Source organism: Globicephala melas, chromosome 2 (assembly GCF_963455315.2).
Source record: "Globicephala melas chromosome 2, mGloMel1.2, whole genome shotgun sequence".
In the NCBI taxonomy this organism is placed as follows: domain Eukaryota; kingdom Metazoa; phylum Chordata; class Mammalia; order Artiodactyla; family Delphinidae; genus Globicephala; species Globicephala melas.
In genome coordinates this window covers 146,375,128-146,392,934 of record NC_083315.2, presented here as the reverse complement: position 1 = coordinate 146,392,934, position 17,807 = coordinate 146,375,128, and the positions used below count along the sequence as shown (strand labels likewise).

At 41.9% G+C, this 17,807-nt stretch overlaps 1 protein-coding gene across 5 annotated transcripts in view; it reads right to left on the bottom strand.

The window, feature by feature from the left end:
• PCNX1 (pecanex 1) overlaps positions 1-14,921 on the bottom strand; it is a 171,062-nt gene extending 156,141 nt beyond the window's left edge. For 4 of the 5 annotated variants that reach the window (XM_030831548.3, XM_030831550.3, XM_030831552.2 and 1 more), the window contains exon 1: positions 14,643-14,920. In XM_030831548.3, the coding sequence (XP_030687408.1) occupies positions 14,643-14,795 (153 nt within the window). In that variant the 5' untranslated portion in view covers positions 14,796-14,920. Of the gene's footprint in view, positions 1-14,642 lie in introns of all 5 variants that reach the window. The other variant, XM_030831549.2, reaches the window with a different exon arrangement.
• Positions 14,922-17,807: the final 2,886 nt, after the last annotated feature.

Sequence of the window (17,807 nt, the reverse complement as noted above, 5' to 3'; positions counted from 1 at the left end):
GTTAAGAATCTGAGTTTTTAACCACTACACTAGACAGTCTCCCTCCAAGGCAGTGTTTCTCAACTTTTTTTTTTTAATTATTGCTCTCCTAAGGAGTCTCTTTAGGCATTTTTTCCCTAATTACTCCCTGTGAAATAATAAAAAATACATAGATTGGCTTCTGTCCCCAGTTCTTGATACAGAGCTCCTAAAACCCTTGCGGTTTCCTAAATGATAAGAGCGCAGGAGCATCTTCTGTTCTAATATTTGGTCTTTGGCTCTGGTTCCTGTCACCTAAATCCCTTGGAAGTTCCTGGGTGATGGGAATGCCTTTTGTTCTAATGAGGTGACTCTGGGTGGACTCCTGGATGGGGGCTGGTCACCAGAAAGACCAAGCCATGATTGGAAGCTTGGGATTTTCAGCCTCATCTCTCATTCTCCATAGGGGAGAGGGGCTGGAAATGGAGTTAATAATTGATCATGCCTATGTGATGGAACCTCCATAAAATCCCAATAGTATGACGTTCTGAGAGTTTCCAGGTTGGTGAACACAGGGAGGTGCTGGAGGGTGGCACACTCACAGAGGGCATGAAAGCTTCGTGCTCTTTCCCGCATATACTGCTCTATGCATCCCTTCCAGCTGGAGGTGCACCTGTATCTTTTATCATAGCCTTTTATAATAAACTGGTAAACAGTACGTAAACTGTTTTCCTGAGTTCTGTAAACCTCTCTAGGAAATCAATCAAACCTCAGGATGGGGTCACGGGAGCCAGCGATTTACAGTCAGTCAGTCAGAAGCACAAGTAACAACCTGGACTTTGGACTGGCATCTTAATTGTGGGAAAGAGGAGCAGTCTCGTGGGACTGAGAACTTAACCTGTGGGATTTGACGCTGTCTCCAGGTGGACAGCATCAGAGTTGAATTAAACTGTAGGACTCCCAGCCAGTGTCTCAGAGAATTGCTTGTGTGGGGGAAAACCCCACACATCTGGTGTAAGAAGTGCTGTGAGTATAGCAGTGTGAGAGTAAAGGAGAAACACACAGAAGTGCAGGTTTTCTAAACACTGCCCCTCAAGAAAGTTTACCACCACAGGAACACTGTATATCTATATGTACTGTGTGCACATCTGTACTTTGTACACAAAAATATTTGACAACCACCCCCCAACCCAAGAACTAATTTTTGCCCCCTTGAGGACAACAACATACCCACTAAGAAGGAATGCTCTAGAGCAAAGTTTCGCAGCCCCAGCACTGTTGACATTTTGAGCCAGATAATCTTATATGTTGCTGGGGGCTGTCCTATGCAATATAGGATGTTTAGCACCTTCCCTGGCCTCTACCCACTAGAAACCAAGAGCACCGCTGTGCCAAAGTTAGGTTAGAATTTCCCGAAAAGTGCCAGTCCTTGAAACAACTGCTTCTCTTGCTGCTATTTACCTATTCATAAGGACTACAGTTCCAGATTTTGTTCATAAAAGACTGTAATGGACAGGATATAAACAGACTGCAAATGTTGCATCTCTGTAGCTGGAGTGAAGGAGCACATGTAATAGTAGTAGCAGCGGCAAGAAGAAATAGTATTTTATATAAACACAGCAAGGAAAGAGGCCTGTATAAGACCAACTAGTAAAAGGATATTACATTTTCGTAAAATCCATTTATAATACAGGCATACCTTGGAGATATTGCAGGTTTGCTTCCAGACCACTGCACTAAAGTGAAGAGCACAGTAAAGCAAGTCACACAAATTTTCTGGTTTCCCAGTGCAAGAACATATGTGTATATATATATATTTACACTATACTGTAGTCTATTAACTGTGCAATAGCATTATGGCTAGAAAAAATGTACTTTTTACCTTATTTTTTTGTACTTTTTACCTTATGTATTTTTACCTTAATTTAAAAATACCTTATTGCTAAAAAATGCTAACCGTCATCTAAGCCTTCAGCAAGTCAGAATTTTCTTGCAATAGTAAACAACGATCACTGATCACCATAACAAATTTGATAATAATGAAAATTTTGAAATATTGTGAGAATTACCAAAATGTGACACAGAGACACAAAGAGAACAGTGCTGTTGGAAAAACGGCACCAAAAGACTTGCTCAATGCAGGGTTGCCACAAACCTTCAACATGTTAAAAAATGCAGTACCTGTGAAGCGTAATAAAGCGAAGCACAGTAAAATGGGGTATGCCTGTACATTCTATAGAACAAGGCTAACTAACCTCTCCCACCAAAATGATGAGTGAGACAAATTACCTCACTTTAACTGTATGTGAGAACCGTAACTAAATCCCTGGGAGGTTTATAATGGGCTTCCACTGTATTCATATAATGTGCTAGTTGGGAAGGGGAGCCAAGATTAAAGATATAATTAGATGGTGATTTCAAGGCCAGCTCTGAGAGTTCTAGATTCAGAATACATATTGAAAAAGATCCAGGGACACTTAGTTCATCCCAATCAATCACAAGTAGGCTTTCAGAAACACATTAATCAGAAAAGCACCGTGCAAGACTGTGGAGGAACACGGTGGAGGGTGACCGTGATGGTCCTCCGGAGGCCAGAGGGAAAAACGGCAGAGGCAATCTACATAACCCTGAACCAGTGGTTTAACTTCTAGGAGCCTCTGTTTCCTCATCAGAAAAATAGGGATAAAAACAGTATCTTCATTTCACAGGGCTACGATGAGTATTTAGTGAGAAAACTTGAAAGGAGATAGTGCATGGGCATATAATAGCACAAGAACTATCTGACGTTGCTAATAATGCTTGAGCAATGTAGTGACAAATCTGAGATAAGCAAACAAAAAGACCTCTAAGTAGAAATGGTTCAGAGAAAACAAAGATTAACTACAAAAAAGAAGATGACGTAGGTAAGACTTGTGAGACCTCAGAATACACAGAGGTAAACATTAGTCTGATAGTGAACCACCAGAAGTCACTGGAAAATGGACAAATACTTCCATAACATAGTAAAGAAAAAAGAATCTATATTCCAAAAAAAACTTAGTATGCTCAATGGTAAAACACTAAAATTCCCATTAAAGAAGGGTACAAGGCAAGGTTGTTCGTATTTTCAACATTATTTATTACATCAATAGATATGTAAAGTACCATACCAAGCAATTACACAAGAGAAAAAAGTATAAATATTGGGAAGAAGTTAAAATTATTATTTACAAATATAACTGCATATCTGAAAATCCTTTTAAAATAAACAGAAAACTTATTAGAAAGAATAACCTAATTCTACAGTGTCTGGTTGCAAATTTAATAAATTGAAATCAATAGATTTGGATGGGATCCTGGAACAGAAAAAAAGGACATTAGTTAAAAAAAGAAAGAAATCTGTACAAAGTACAGATTATAAGTTAATAATGGTGTATTAATATTGGTTCATTTCTTGTGACAAATGTGCCACAGTAAACTAAGATGTTAACAACAGGAGAAACTGGGTGTAAGATATATAGGATCTCTCTGAACTATGTTTACAATTTTTCTATACATCTAGCACTATTCTAAAATAAGGTTTTTTAAAAAATCATGATTTTTCTTACATAATAAGCAACAATCAGTTAAAAAGAATTGGTTGCACTTACAGTAGTGTTAGAAACTCAAATCTAAGAATAATAATCCTAAGGGAAAATGTGCAAGGTTAACATAAAGAAAACTTCTTTTAAAAAAAATCTACTGAGGGACATAAAAGAAATGAAGAGTTCACCTTCACTCAATATTATAAAGACATCAAACTTCCCTCCCTAAAGCAATCCAAAATTCAATACTTTTCAGTAAAAAATTCAGCAACATCCCTGGGAAATGTAACAAAATGGAGGAATAAACATGCAAGAATAGCCAAAGAAATAACAAGAAGAAGAAATAACAAGGTAAGACTATTACTAAGAAGGAAAAATACATAAAACTAAGATTACTAAAAAAAGTATGGTATTGGGCTTCCCTGGTGGCGCAGTGGTTAAGAATCCACCTGCCAACGCAGGGTACACGGGTTCAAGGGGACATAGGATCATCCCTGGTCCGGGACGATCCCACATGCCACGGAGCAGCTAAGCCCGTGCACCACAACTACTGAGCCTGCGCTCTAGAGCCCGTGAGCCACAACTAATGAAGCCCGCACGCATAGAGCCCGTGCTCTGCAACAAGAGAAGCCACCGCAATGAGAAGCCGGCGCATCACAGCGAAGAGTAGCCCCCCCCCCACACCGCAACTAGAGAAAGCCTGCACACAGTAACAAAGACCCAACTTAGCCAAAAATAAATAAAAGAAAATAAATTTATTTTAAAAAAAAGTATGGTATTCATGTAAGAAAAGACATATTGATAAAACAAAATGCAAATACCCCCAGAGAAACTTAGATTAGAAAGGTGGCATTTAAATCACTGAGAAAAAGACAGGATTGTTTAATACATTAGGTTGATTGGGACAATTGCCTATCAAAAAAAAAATTTTTTTTTAACTAGACACTCATATATTGCTTACAGCAAAATAAATTCCAAATTGGATGAACTATAAAAACTATTAGATGTTTGCAATTAGATTACAGAGGACTAACATATAATTAATTCTTAACATATAACCTAGTAGAAAATGGATAAAGCATATGAACTACTACAGAAAAATAGGGAAAAAATGACCCTGAAGCTTATGAAAAGCAGCTCAATCCCACTCAAAGTAGGACAAATGCCAATTAAAACCACTCTAAGATACTATTTCTTACCTATGAAAATCGCAAAACTATGTGAGGCTGTGGCACACAGGAGCACTAAGAGGCTCTGATACACTGCCTGCAGGCATGCCAGTTAAGTGGTACAATCCCTCTGGAGGGCAATTTGGCACTCTCTTTCAAAACTACAAAAGCATTTACCCTGTTGACCAACCAATCTCATTTCTAGGAATTTATCTTAATATTATATCTAGACCCATGTGAGATGACATCTGTATGATTATTTCCTGCAGCATGGTTTGTGTTAGCAAAAGTTTGTAAACAAATTAAATATCTATCAGCAGGTAACATGATAAATAATATATCCATGCAATGCATTACTATGGAACTATTAAAAATAAAAAAAATAAACCCAACAAAAGTCCAGGACCAGACAGCTTCACTGGTGAATTCTACCAAACATTTAAAAACCTAATACCAATCCTTCTCAAAGTCTTCCCAAAAACAAAAAACAAAGGAACACTTACAAACTCACTTGATGAGGCCAGCATTACCCTGATACCAAAACCAGATACCACAAGAAAAGAAAATTACAGGCCAATAACACTGATGAATAGATGCAAAAATCCTCAACAAATCAAAACCACAATGAGATATCACCTCACACCTGTAAAAATGGCTAATATCAAAAAGACAATAAAGAGCAAGTGTTAACAAGGATGTGGAGAAAAGAGAACCCTTGTGCACTGTTGATGAGAACATAAACTGGTACAGCCACTATGGAAAACAGTACAGAGGTGCCTCAAAAAATTAAAAATAGGGCTTCCCTGGTGGCGCAGTGGTTGAGGGTCCACCTGCCGATGCAGGGGACACGGGTTCGTGCCCCGGTCTGGGAAGGTCCCACATGCCGCAGAGCGGCTGGCCCCGTGAGCCATGGCTGCTGAGCCTGCGCGTCCAGAGCCTGTGCTCCCCAACGGGAGAGGCCACAACAGTGAGAGGCCCGCGTACTGCAGAAGAAAAATAAAATTAAAAATTAAAAATTGAATCACCATATGATCCAGCAATTCCACTTCTGCATATTTATCTGAAGGAAACGAAAATATTAACTCAAAAAGAGATATGCATTCCCATGTTCACTGCAGCATTGTTTACAATAGCCAAGACATGGAAGCAAACTAAATGTGCATCAATGGATGAATGGATAAAGAAGATGTGATTATATATATAATGGAATACTACTCAGCCATAAAAAAGGAAATCTTGCCATTCGCAACAACATGGATAGACCTTGTCTGGCATTATGCTAAGTACAAAAAACCAGAAAGAGAAAGACAAATACTGTATGATCTCATATGTGGGGTCTAAAAACAAAGCAAAACAAAACGCAGACCATAGATACTGTATAAAGCACAGATTGGTGGTTGACAGAGTTAGGGGTAGGCGGTGGGTGAAATGGGTGAATGGGGACAAAAGGTACAAACTTGCCGTTATAAAATAATATATCATGAGGATGTAATGTACAGGTGATTACAATTAATACTACTGTATCATATATTTGAAAGTTCCCAAGAGAATAAATCTTAAAAGTTCTCATCACTAGAAAAAAACTTCCTAACTATGTATGGTAAAAGATGTTAACCAGATTTATTGTGGTGATCATTTCACAACATATACAAATATTCAAACATTATGTTGTATATCTGAAACTAATATAATGCTATATATCAAGTATATCTCAATTTAAATAAAACACTGAGGAAGCCCAGTTGGTACTGATGCACAGGTGTTTAAGATATATTAAATGGTGGGAATCAGGCGCATAGCACAGGGAGATCAGCTCTGCGTTCTTTGTGACCACCTAGAAGTGTGGGATAGGGAGGGTGGGAGGGAGACGCAAGAGGGAGGAGATATGGGGATATATGTATATGTATAGCTGATTCACCATGTTATAAAGCAGAAACTAACACACCATTGTAAAGCAATTATACTCCAGTAAAGATGTTAAAAAAAAAAAAGATGTATTAAGTGGAGGGAAAACAATATATAGAATGCAGTGGTGGGGGACTTCCCTGGTGGCGCAGTGGTTAAGAATCCACCTGCCAATGCAGGGACACGGGTTTGAGCTCTGGGCTGCGAAGATCCCACATGCCACGGAGCAACTAAGCCCGTGCGCCACAACTACTGACCCTGTGCTCTAGAGCCTGCGAGCCACAACTACTGAGCCCACGTGCCATAACTACTGAAGCCTATGCGCCTAGAGCTCGTGCTCCGCAACAAGAGAAGCCACCCCAATGAGAAGCCCGCGCACCGCAACAAAGAGTAGTTCCCGCTCGCTGCAACTACATAAAAGCCCGCGCGGAGCAACAAAGACCCAACGCAGACAAAAATAAATAAATAAATAAATTTATTAAAAAAAGAATGCAGCGGTGGGAGACGGAGACAGACATTTGAATTTGCGCCTGTAAGCTGCGGTGGGATTCACAAGAAACTATCCACAGTGGTTTTTTTTTTTTAATTTTATTTATCTATTTATTTATTTTTGTCTGTGTTGGGTCTTCGTTTCTGTGCGTGGGCTTTCTCCAGTCGCGGCGAGCGGGGGCCACTCCTCATCGCGGTGCGAGAGCCTCTCACTGTCGCGGCCTCTATTGTTGCAGAGCACAGGCTCCAGACGTGCAGGCTCAGTAGCTGTGGCTCACAGGCTTAGTTGCTCGGCGGCATGTGGGATCTTCCCAGACCAGGGCTCGAACCCGTGTCTCAACCACTGCGCCACCAGGGAAGCCCCCACAGTGGTTTTTTATGGGAGGTAGTGCAGGTGGCAACTGGGAAGATGGTGGCAGATACGAAAGAGGGATTTCACCACCTTTTAGTTTCTTTTTTATTTAACCATGCAAATTTATCCCCAAATTTAAAAATTATTAGATGAAAACATGATTTTTACAAGTTTTTAACAGGGAAGGTCTTTACCACAGGAAGAAAAATAGCAAATGTAACTACTAAAAATGTTAAATTTATATGCTCAAAAAACTCAATCAGGGCTTTCCTGGTGGCGCAGTGGCTGAGAGTCCGCCCGCCGATTCAGGGGACACGGGGTTCGTACCCCGGTCCCGGAAGATCCCACATGCCGCGGAGCGGCTGGGCCCGTGAGCCATGCCCGCTGAGCCTGCGCGTCCGGAGCCTGTGCTCCGCAACGGGAGAAGCCACAACAGTGAGAGGCCCGCGCACCGCAACAACAACAAAGAAAAACCTCAATCATACACTTAGAAGACAAATTATGGGAAATTTTTAATACATAACAAAGAGCTAATTTTTAAACATACAAGGGGCTCTCAAAAATCACTTAGAAAGAACACGACTTTCAAAAAAGGATAAAGGATGCAACAGGCAGCTAAAAGAAAAAAGATATCAATGTCTACTAAGCCTATGAAAAGATACTCAAAGAACCTATTAATAAAAAAACAAAAATTAAAACAAGATGCCAGTTTACACTATCACATCAAAAAGACATAACAACCAATGTTGGTGAAAACAAAGGGCAACAGGTCCTTTCATACACTAGTGAGAATAAAAACTGGTACAACATTTTCTGAGGTATAATTTGACATTCAATTTTAAATGTACATAATTTGACCCAGCAATTTTTCTAGAAACTTATGCTGCGAACTTCCAGGTGTAAAATCTTAGATATACAAATGTGCACCACACTATTGCCACAGCGTTGTTTGCTTTTATTCTGGACCCTTACTTTGGATTATATGTACTTTTATTTTGGATTATGATTACCACATGGAACAATTTCTACAACTAGTAATATTTTCATGATAAAAAACCGAACAATGGCTTTTTAACTGGAGGGTGAAATGCTCAAGAATTATACTATACTGGGTAAAAAGCACTATATAAGCATTACTATTATCAGTACCATAAAAGCCCCCATTACAGCCAGAGTCAAAGTTATTCAGTAATTTATTCACTGCTGAAAAAAAGGAGATGAGTTAAACCAGCAACCTAAGCAGGAAACAATAAGGTATTTTCAGACAGTCACAAATAATAGACTAAAACTCCCAGGTAGTGACTGTTAGCATGAGGTGTTCACCAGCAATCACCTACAGGCTTTTTCTGTTGGTACATCCAGGGGGAGTGGCTTTTCAAAATACACTTGCCTGGAATCTCCCCCAGATACTGATTTATTGGAGTAAAGCAAAATAGGAATGCAGGCAAATTAATTCCCAGTTATTAGATGGTGGGCTTTTTTTTTTTTTAAGAAGAAAGGTAATGGCAGCTCTGTCCTATGTTATCTCTTGTGTAGAAGCCTGTGTCATATGGCAGGCCAGCAATTCTCAAGTGAAGTATCATGAGAGACACTAGTAAGGAATATAAAAAGAATTCCTAATAATCTTCCAAAGCTGCTGAGTAACTTCCTTTTAAAAGAAAAGAAAAAGCAGACTCAGGATTATCTCAACATCAGCCTCACGCCAGCCTGTGTTGTGATGTGCACCTTGCTACAGAAGGAAGAGGGATAAGCAGTTACTCAGAATGAGCAGAGGAGTGGAGGGCAGGTAGTTTGAAACCATCCAATGGAGAATTCTAATTCTGCTCACCCCACTAGTGAGCAAAAATATATAGTTATAATTAGCTGAAAGCCACCTGCCAATGCCTAGAACAGCGTGAAGAGCTATGTGGTGCACTTTGTGATTTTAGTTACTTTGACTTTCCGTGTTTTACCTACAGATATTCTTTAATAAGGAAGAAAGCCAAGATAGATACACAGTGAAAGTTTGAGTACCACTGACATTGCATAATGATGTGAACAAAAACGATGCTATAAACACTTGTCAGCAGTTGTGTAAGATTACCAAATCAAAGGCAAAGCCAACAATGAAAGGGAAATTTGGAACAAAACACTAACCATGTTAGATATCATGTTAAATTTTATAAATTCTAGGAACTATAACTTTGAACAATTAAACAAAGTTTAAGAAAGCTTTAACATGTTGGATATATTACAATAAAATACTTGATAGCAGAGCAAACCATTACACCCAAGAACACCTATTCTTTCACTAAATGATCTTCTCCATAGAACAAAGATTCACTTGCCTGGTGGGAAGATTATGGGAAATGATGTTCCAGCACAAATAACAAACCTTATAAAGGTCCCCCACCATAAGGCCTACCACAGTGCCCAGCATACAGTCAAGGTTGTGAATGTACGAATTATCCTCTGCATAAAGCCTTCTAGGAAATAACTGCATCCTCCTTCCAATTCCTGAACACTTTACGACACATAAGGGATTAGTCACAGTCTACCTTGTAATATGGTTGTGCATTTGTCTCATTGCTTCTAATTTATAAATTAGGGAAACAGCATTATAGGAGGAAGCTAAGACACTGGTGTCCATTTTGTGTGAATGAGGTCTAAAGTCTTTTTCTTCTTTAGAATTATTTCATGTCATACAATTCTTCATACGTAAAATATCTCAATTCAAAAACAGCCTCACATAGGTTAACGGTCAATGCTTGGTTTAAAAATCATTCAGAATACGCTCCTCTTTTCTCCATCTAAAATGTACCTATCACAGACATATAACCTTTCACTAATTTTTCTTATAAGACACAATTTGATTAATTGTTATAAATTGTAAAATTCCTCAAAGAATAGAATCCCAGCATGGTAAGGGAAAACAGAAAGCAAGCACCATGTTAAAGATGACGATACTAAATGCAATACAGTATCCTAGGCTGGATCCTGAAACGGAAGAGGGACACTAATGGGAAAACTGGTGAAACCCAAATAATGTCTACAATTCCACTAGTACTGTACTGATGTTAATTTCTTCATTTTGACAAATGCACCATGGTTACGTAAGATTTTAATATTAGAGGAAGCTGGGCAAAGGGTATATAAGAATCTCTATACTATTTTTGTAACTTTCTTGTAAACCTAAAATTATTTCAAAATACAAAGTTTTTAGGTTGACAACTATGGTGCTTGGATCTGTTTAGTTTATGTCTAGACAACTTTCAGGGAGTGAGGAGGATTAGGAAAACAGCCACATACATGATTCAAGTTTCTCAAATTTGTGACTAATATTCCTGCCTATTCTCAGGGCAGCTGGCACTCAGGTTTCTATTTGGTTTGTACAAAGCTCTACAAATAGGACTTTTTTTTTTTCCCTTAAAATCTCAAAAGGAAATGGCTTGCTTTCCCCTAGGTTTTCTTTTCTTTCTTATTATAACACAAAGCAACAGAGACTAGCACCAACGGTACAAGTTATAAAACATGCAACCCTTCAGGTTCTCATGATAAAGGAAGGAAAGGAAGTGTGAACTATTTTACAATTCCAGCAAAGAAAGCATTTAATCAACTTTTAAGGGGACACGGAGAGGAACCAGAGGAATCAGAATCAGTAACTATTCCACTGTGGTTTGGTAAAATTCATCTGAAATGCTAAAGAAGTCAACAGTATAGTAGAATCTACAGAATACTTGTTGTAATCTGTGCTTTTCCATACCATTACTCTATGCTATCCTAGTGTTACTACTCCGGTGTCCCAGATGTCCTAGCCCACCTACAAAATAATTCTCTGTCCTCCCCAGCTATGCACAGAGACACAGGAAAACCGTTTGATTTAACTCAGATAAAATAACAGAAAGACTCAATCAATCTTCTCTCAAAGAAACATTTCTGCTTGTTTACCAATTACCTAACTGTGAAAATTATCTGAGTGCAGAGAATAGGAAAACTCAAATAGAAGTTGTTTTGTGATATATGTTAGTACAGTTAAACATCCTTAGCTTGGACTAAGAAAAGTTTGGATTAAAAAGTACTTTAAGACAAATTCTGCCTATTATCAAAAACAGAATATTACTGAAATCATTTATTCAACATTCCATTGAAAAAGAAATTTACAACCATTGACACTCTTTTTTGCAAAGTGTTGAGAAGAGCTGGGAAGACAAGTACTCTCAATCCTGTTGATGAAAATTTAAATTAGTACTGCCTCTCAGGAGGGCAATTTGGCACTTGTTACCATTTTCTCCTTTTCAAAAACTTTTTCCTTGGCTTCTGTTATGGGTTCCTCTCTTCATTTTCCTTTTACCTTTCTTGTCTCCTTTGCTGATTTTTAACTGCTGTTAGGCTTTGGAGTTCTGGCCAAGCCATTTTCTTATTAATGAATTATACTTTCTCCCCAGATACTCTAGTCTGTGGCTTGGACTGTCCTCTATAATGCTGATAACTTCCAAGTAAACATTTACCAATCTTCTTTGCTAACTGCCCCCAGACTAGGATCAATCCCCTGACTAAAAGCTCAGGGTCATTCTGTACTTAGCTTTTCACAACAATTCTAATGCTTGTAATTGTTCATTATCCCCAAGCTAGACTTGAACTTCCTTGAAGGCAAAAGCTGTGTTTTGTTCATTTCTAATCATTCATTTCATATTTGAGTTCTCACTATGTGCTTGGCACTGAACTAGGTCTTGACAACACAGCAGTAAACAAAAAGTCTCTGCCCTCTTAGAGTTTATATTCTAATGGGATAAGAGAGACATTAAGTAATAAATATATACCAATTTGTAACAAGTGCTATTAAATAAAGGAGGGTAGGAGGGCTAGGAAGTATTGTACGAGCTGGGAAGTTGCTATTTTACAGTGGTTATCAAGGAAGGCCTCACATATAACTGAAACCTGAAATAAGTGCAGCATGTTAAGTCATACATATATCTGGAGGGGAGGAGTCATCCAGAGGGAGAATAGCAAGTGCAAAGGCCCTGAGGCAGGAACACAGTTATTGTGTGGGGAAAATTGTAAGAAGGCAAATGGAGTGGGGGGGGGTAAACACATGGGAAGGGAGGCTCTGAGCTGAGTGCCACGATCTGACTTACGTTTTAAGGAATCACTCAGACATCTTTATGAATAGAGAATAAAGAATGGAAGCACTGACCCTCATTAGAACACTGCAACAACCCAAGAGAAACATAATGATGGCTTGAACCAAGGGAGTGGTGATGATGATTAGCTGGATTCTAGTTAGGTTTCGAAGACAGAACCCACAAGATTTGTTGCTGAACCGGATGTGAAGAGAGAGGAAGAGAAGAATCAACGAGAGCTTTTTAAAGGTTTAGGAAAAACAGAGTTGCCATTAACATAAACAAGAAAGTCAGAGAAGCAATTTTATTTTCCCAGAACCCAGCAAATTGCCCAGCACACAGTAGACATTCAAATATTTATTTGTGAATTAAATTTAACTGAATAAACTCCCAAAAAGAAGCAGTGAACTCAGTGCTTTCCATTTGCTCTAATAATGCCTTAATAACACCAAGAGTCTTAGCTGAGAACCAGCTTCAGTTTTAAATTTACAATTCTCTTGGATATAAAAGAAAACTGCTATAAAGAGCTCTGTGACAGCCTGAGGATTCTTACACCCAAAGTAATTAACCTGTTCATTAATTATGTCATATTCCTGGAAGATAGAGAAGTGCAAATAGAACTAACTCCCTGGGCCAGAATTAATGGAAAATTATAACACTTTGTGATAAATTTTCAGAAAGTGACAAGACTGAACAAGTCCCCTAAAGAAATAAGCCATCAGTTACTCAGTATTTTTTTTAAAATGGCTTTTTTACCTCTAGCAGCAGGTCCCTCCCAAACGATTTCAATGAAAAATTAAAAGTTGTTGAGAATGTGAAATTTAGTACATCTTCCTCCACTTTTTCTGCCAAGTAGTGTAAATGAGCTTCACTTAGGAAAGAAATGGGTATCCTCACCAGATTTTCTAATCCAGCACCCTTACTACAGCTCCACGAAGAACCACAACGTTAGCAGAAATACATTCAAAGGCATTCTCCTAAAATAGTTACCAATCTTTCCTCCCTTCTGGTTATTTTAAAATTTTAACTGAAGCGTTAAGTATCACCTCTCTTCCACATTAGTCTCCCTAATGCCCCACCCTAACCCAATGTGTTTTAAAAAAGAAAATGCGCTCACAACTTTCGGTGAAAATATATCTTAAAACCCTAGATCGTTCGGAGAAACTGATCGTACTGAATTCATCAACAGGCAGTACTTTCCCTTCTTCCTATCAGTCAGTACAAGGCCTTGAACCAACCCAAACAAATCTGCTGAAATGCCAGCCAGATTCCCCGTATCTCCCCCGCTCCCTACCCCCAAAGCTGGCCTGGAAATAAAAGCCACTGGCCACGGAGCCGAACAGAAAAGAACCACTGGTAAGCAAAAACAGGATTTTGAGAGGCAGGAAGGGCGAGAGTCAGATTTTCAACCACTACGTCTAAGCGAGTAAGAGCCCGGACTCCCCACAAAATATATTCCGCACCGAGAGGCACACATTCTTCCCTGCGGCTCCAAAAGCTCCGCACCCGGATTAGAGGCGAGGTGGAGGGAGAGTACTCCCCGGAGAGGAGGAGCGAGAACTGCCTCAGGGGCAGGGAGTGCCCCAGGGGTGTCCGGCGCCCGAGGAACGGAGCGCAGATAAGCACGCGCGCCAGGGACGGATGCGGCGGCCCTTGGGAGCAGAACGCTCGGCGCCCACCACCAGACGCGGAGGCAGGGAGCCCCACTCGGGCTTCACCCACCCGGCTAGAAAGGCTGGAGAGGGCAGGATCAGGAACCCCGAAGAAGGGGCCTAGGAAGCTACCATTTCCCAGAAAACGGGCTGGGCGCCCGGGGGCGGGAGGCGGAGGCTGCTGCTGATTCGCTTCTCCTGTCATCACTGAAATAGGGGAAGCCCTCCAGGGAGAGGACAGTGGGGAGCACGGGTGGGGGAGGGGAGCACCAGAGCGAGGGGGGCGGCGGGCCCCTAGGGGACCGGGGCGCGGGATGGTGGGGGGCGCGCACCGGGAAGGGGAAGAGGGCGTACCCCCAGCCCGGAGCCAGGGAGGCGCGACCGCCCGCCGGACTCGGGAAACCCGGCCCGCCAGAAGGGTATGGAGCCGCCCTCCTCCCCGCCCCCACACTCACCATGTAGAGGGTGAAGGGCAGGCCGAGCAGAAAGAGCCACAGGTAGAGGTGCAGCGCGTTCACGAAGGTGGCCTGGTGCGGGTCGTAGTACCAGCCCCCGCTGAGCGCGGCCCACACCCCCTGCCGGAGGATCTGCAGCGTCTGCGACCCCATCCCCACCCGGCGCCGCCGCCGCCGCCGCCGTCGCCGTCCCCGCCCCGGCCCCAGCTCTGCCTTGGTCGCCGGAGCCCGCAGCTGCCCAATCTATCCCCCTCCGGAGCTCCGGGAGAGCCGGCCGGCGCTTCTGCGGTCGCTGGGGTTGCTGCAGGAGGAGGAGGAGATCGAGGAGGAGGAGGAGGCGAGCGGCGGGGCGGAGGAGAGCGGAGAAGAGGTGGGGACCGGCCTTCGGAGCACCGCCGCCATCTTGTTTCCTAACACCCGGAGCTGGAGCCAGGCCCCCGCCGCCCGCGGCCCGCCAGCGCCGCTGCCACCGCCGCGACCCCCGCCGGCCGCCAGCCCACAGCCTGGCGGAGAAGGAGGCCCGGCGCCCGGGAGGCACCCGGAGCAAGCCGCGCCCCCTCCAGCTCCTCCTCTCCTCTCCTCTCCTCTCCTCTCCCTCCGCCCCTTGATCCGACTCCCCGCGGGTGCGCGCAGCGCCTTCGCAGCCGCGGGCGTCTCCTGGTGGCGCCCGGGGGAAGCGCGAGCGGACGCGAACGCGGGCCCGGGTCCGGGCCCGGGGGCGGGGCTGCTGGGGTTCCGGGGATAGCGAGTCGAGGCTGTGGTAGACCCCACTGCGCTCCCGGTACCCGAAGCTGGCAAGTTCCTTCACCAGTCCAGAAACCGGGTCTTCCACCCCCCGAAACCTTGTCAGCATCCTGGCTGACGAATTACGATATTTATTAAAGGCCTAGGAACAATGAGGCTCATATCTGAGATACTCCTTGAAGGCCGGAAAGGATTAGGTACAGCTGATGACGGTTGAAAACTCACAAACGCACCCACTTTGAGCAAGAACTGTGTTGGTCCATAAAGTGAGCTGGAGGCCCTTGACTGAGAAAAATAACCACGGCCAGGATTGGACAGATTTACTACTTCCAAAGACAGATAAATTAACAGAAGTTGCAAGAGGTGTAAAGGTATGGGGTGGACAGGTTGATCATTGTACACGGTGATTTTATTTTTTAACGTGCTGTAACTTGTAGCCATTTTTATTAATGGGCCAATTTAAACAGGGTTGAAAGATGAACGGCGTCTCCACCCCAAGTCACAACAGGGTCTCGTACTTTTCTTTTTATAGCTGTAAAATCTGGGAATCATTCTTGGCTCTGTGTAATGTTTATATGGCATGTCTGATCTCATTGAATAAAATTTTTTTAAAAAAAGTTTGAAGTTTGAGTTTATGATAGCAATAAATGTACTCTCTATTCCTGGATTAAAGTTGCTATAATTAATGAGAAAAGCAAGAGAGCCAAAAGAAATCCGTGGTGACGTTTTAAGAAGAATATTGAAAAACAACTGCAATACCTCCCAGAGTCACACCACTTTACAGTTCAAACATTTCCACACCCATTTCATTTGACCTTCACGATACTCCTGTAAGGGCAGCATACAGGCTAGCCTTACTTTATGAATTAGGAAACCCAAGCACAAAGAAACTAAGTGATTGCCCAAGTAGTTCTCAGAAGTGGTTGAAAGACCTCTGGAACCAGCAGTCATCCTAACTGCATGGACTGAACTTTGGAAGTTTATTTCTCAGCACTCTCCACCTTATCCATTCAGATAAGAGTTTGAACTGGTCAATAACTGCTCAGCTTCTGGTCACCTGTGGCCAGTTTAAACGTATGGCCAGTTGTTCTCAAAGTGTAATCCCAGGACCAGCTGTGTCAACATTGCCTGAGAACTTGTTAGAAACACAAATTTTTAGGATTTCCCTGGTGGTCCAGTGGTTAAGACTCTGTGATCCCAATACAAGCAGCCAGGTGTTCAAATCCCTAGTCAGGGAATTAGATCCTGCATACTGCAAGTAAGAGTCCCAGTGCAGCCAAATAAATAAATATTTTTCTAAAAAGAATAGTTTATTTTAAAAAAAGAAATGCACATTCTCAGGCATCCAGAGAAACTCTGGGTGTGAAACCTAGCTATCTATTTTAACGAACCCTCTGGAAGATTTTAATATACCTTAAAATTTGAAACTACCAATGTAGAATACCATCCCCAGCCTTGATTTGTTCGTTTCCTTATAAGCACAAAGCCATGAAGTTCCAATAACATGAAATTGAGAGACGTGAATGAACGTGAATGAACACTGGCTAAAATATACTTTAAAATATATTAGTATGTCTAAAAGCAAAATTAAGGTTAAATATGCAATTTTACAATTAAGAGAGTGGCCTTGAGCCTTTGTCACAGACACAAGGTATTGTCAAGTGTTCATTTGTTTCTCCTGAAGAAGACAGGAAAGCTCTCTAAGCAGCTTTTGGAAGTGATCCCAAGCTTTTCCAACACAAAGGAAGATGTAAACAAGGATAAAATTCCAATACCACATCAGTTTCCACTCCAGCAAATATCTGCTGTAGTTTAATGTAAAAGGATTCACTGTAACTGGGATGAGGTAGACTGGAAGAAGTGGAGACCAGAACTAGATACATCCATGGAATTGGAGGCAAACCCATCTGTCGTGACGAGTGTGCAGCCAGAAGACAGTATTTGGAGGGTATGTAACCGGCAGCAACCAGGAAGGCAGCCAGGATAGGCTTGTTCAACACAGAGGATGCGAGTGTGGTAAGCCAATGGGCAGCGGCTACGCGGCCTTGGGAAATCCAGGAGCAGACAGAAATTGGGGAATCATGGCAAGCTTTAAGGAAATGTGTGGCTTATAGCAAGGCCCCAGCCTCAGTACTGTCTTCCAGGTCTGGATTTCTCTCCCTTTGGGGAACTGATGAAAACAAGTAGAATTCAGGTCCTTGAGAGGAGGTACTGGGCAAGTATGGAGGACAAGGACTTGGGCTCAAGGCAACAAGACAAGTATCCAAAGCCCAGATCTGGCAGACAGAGGGAGACTTAGAAACAAAGGAGGCACTTAATACCTAGAACTGAGACTGCATTTCACACTGACCATGGTTACTTCATGCTGAGGTCCCAGAGTATTAATATAGAACTCTAATTCCCCTCCAGTATGGCTGGGTT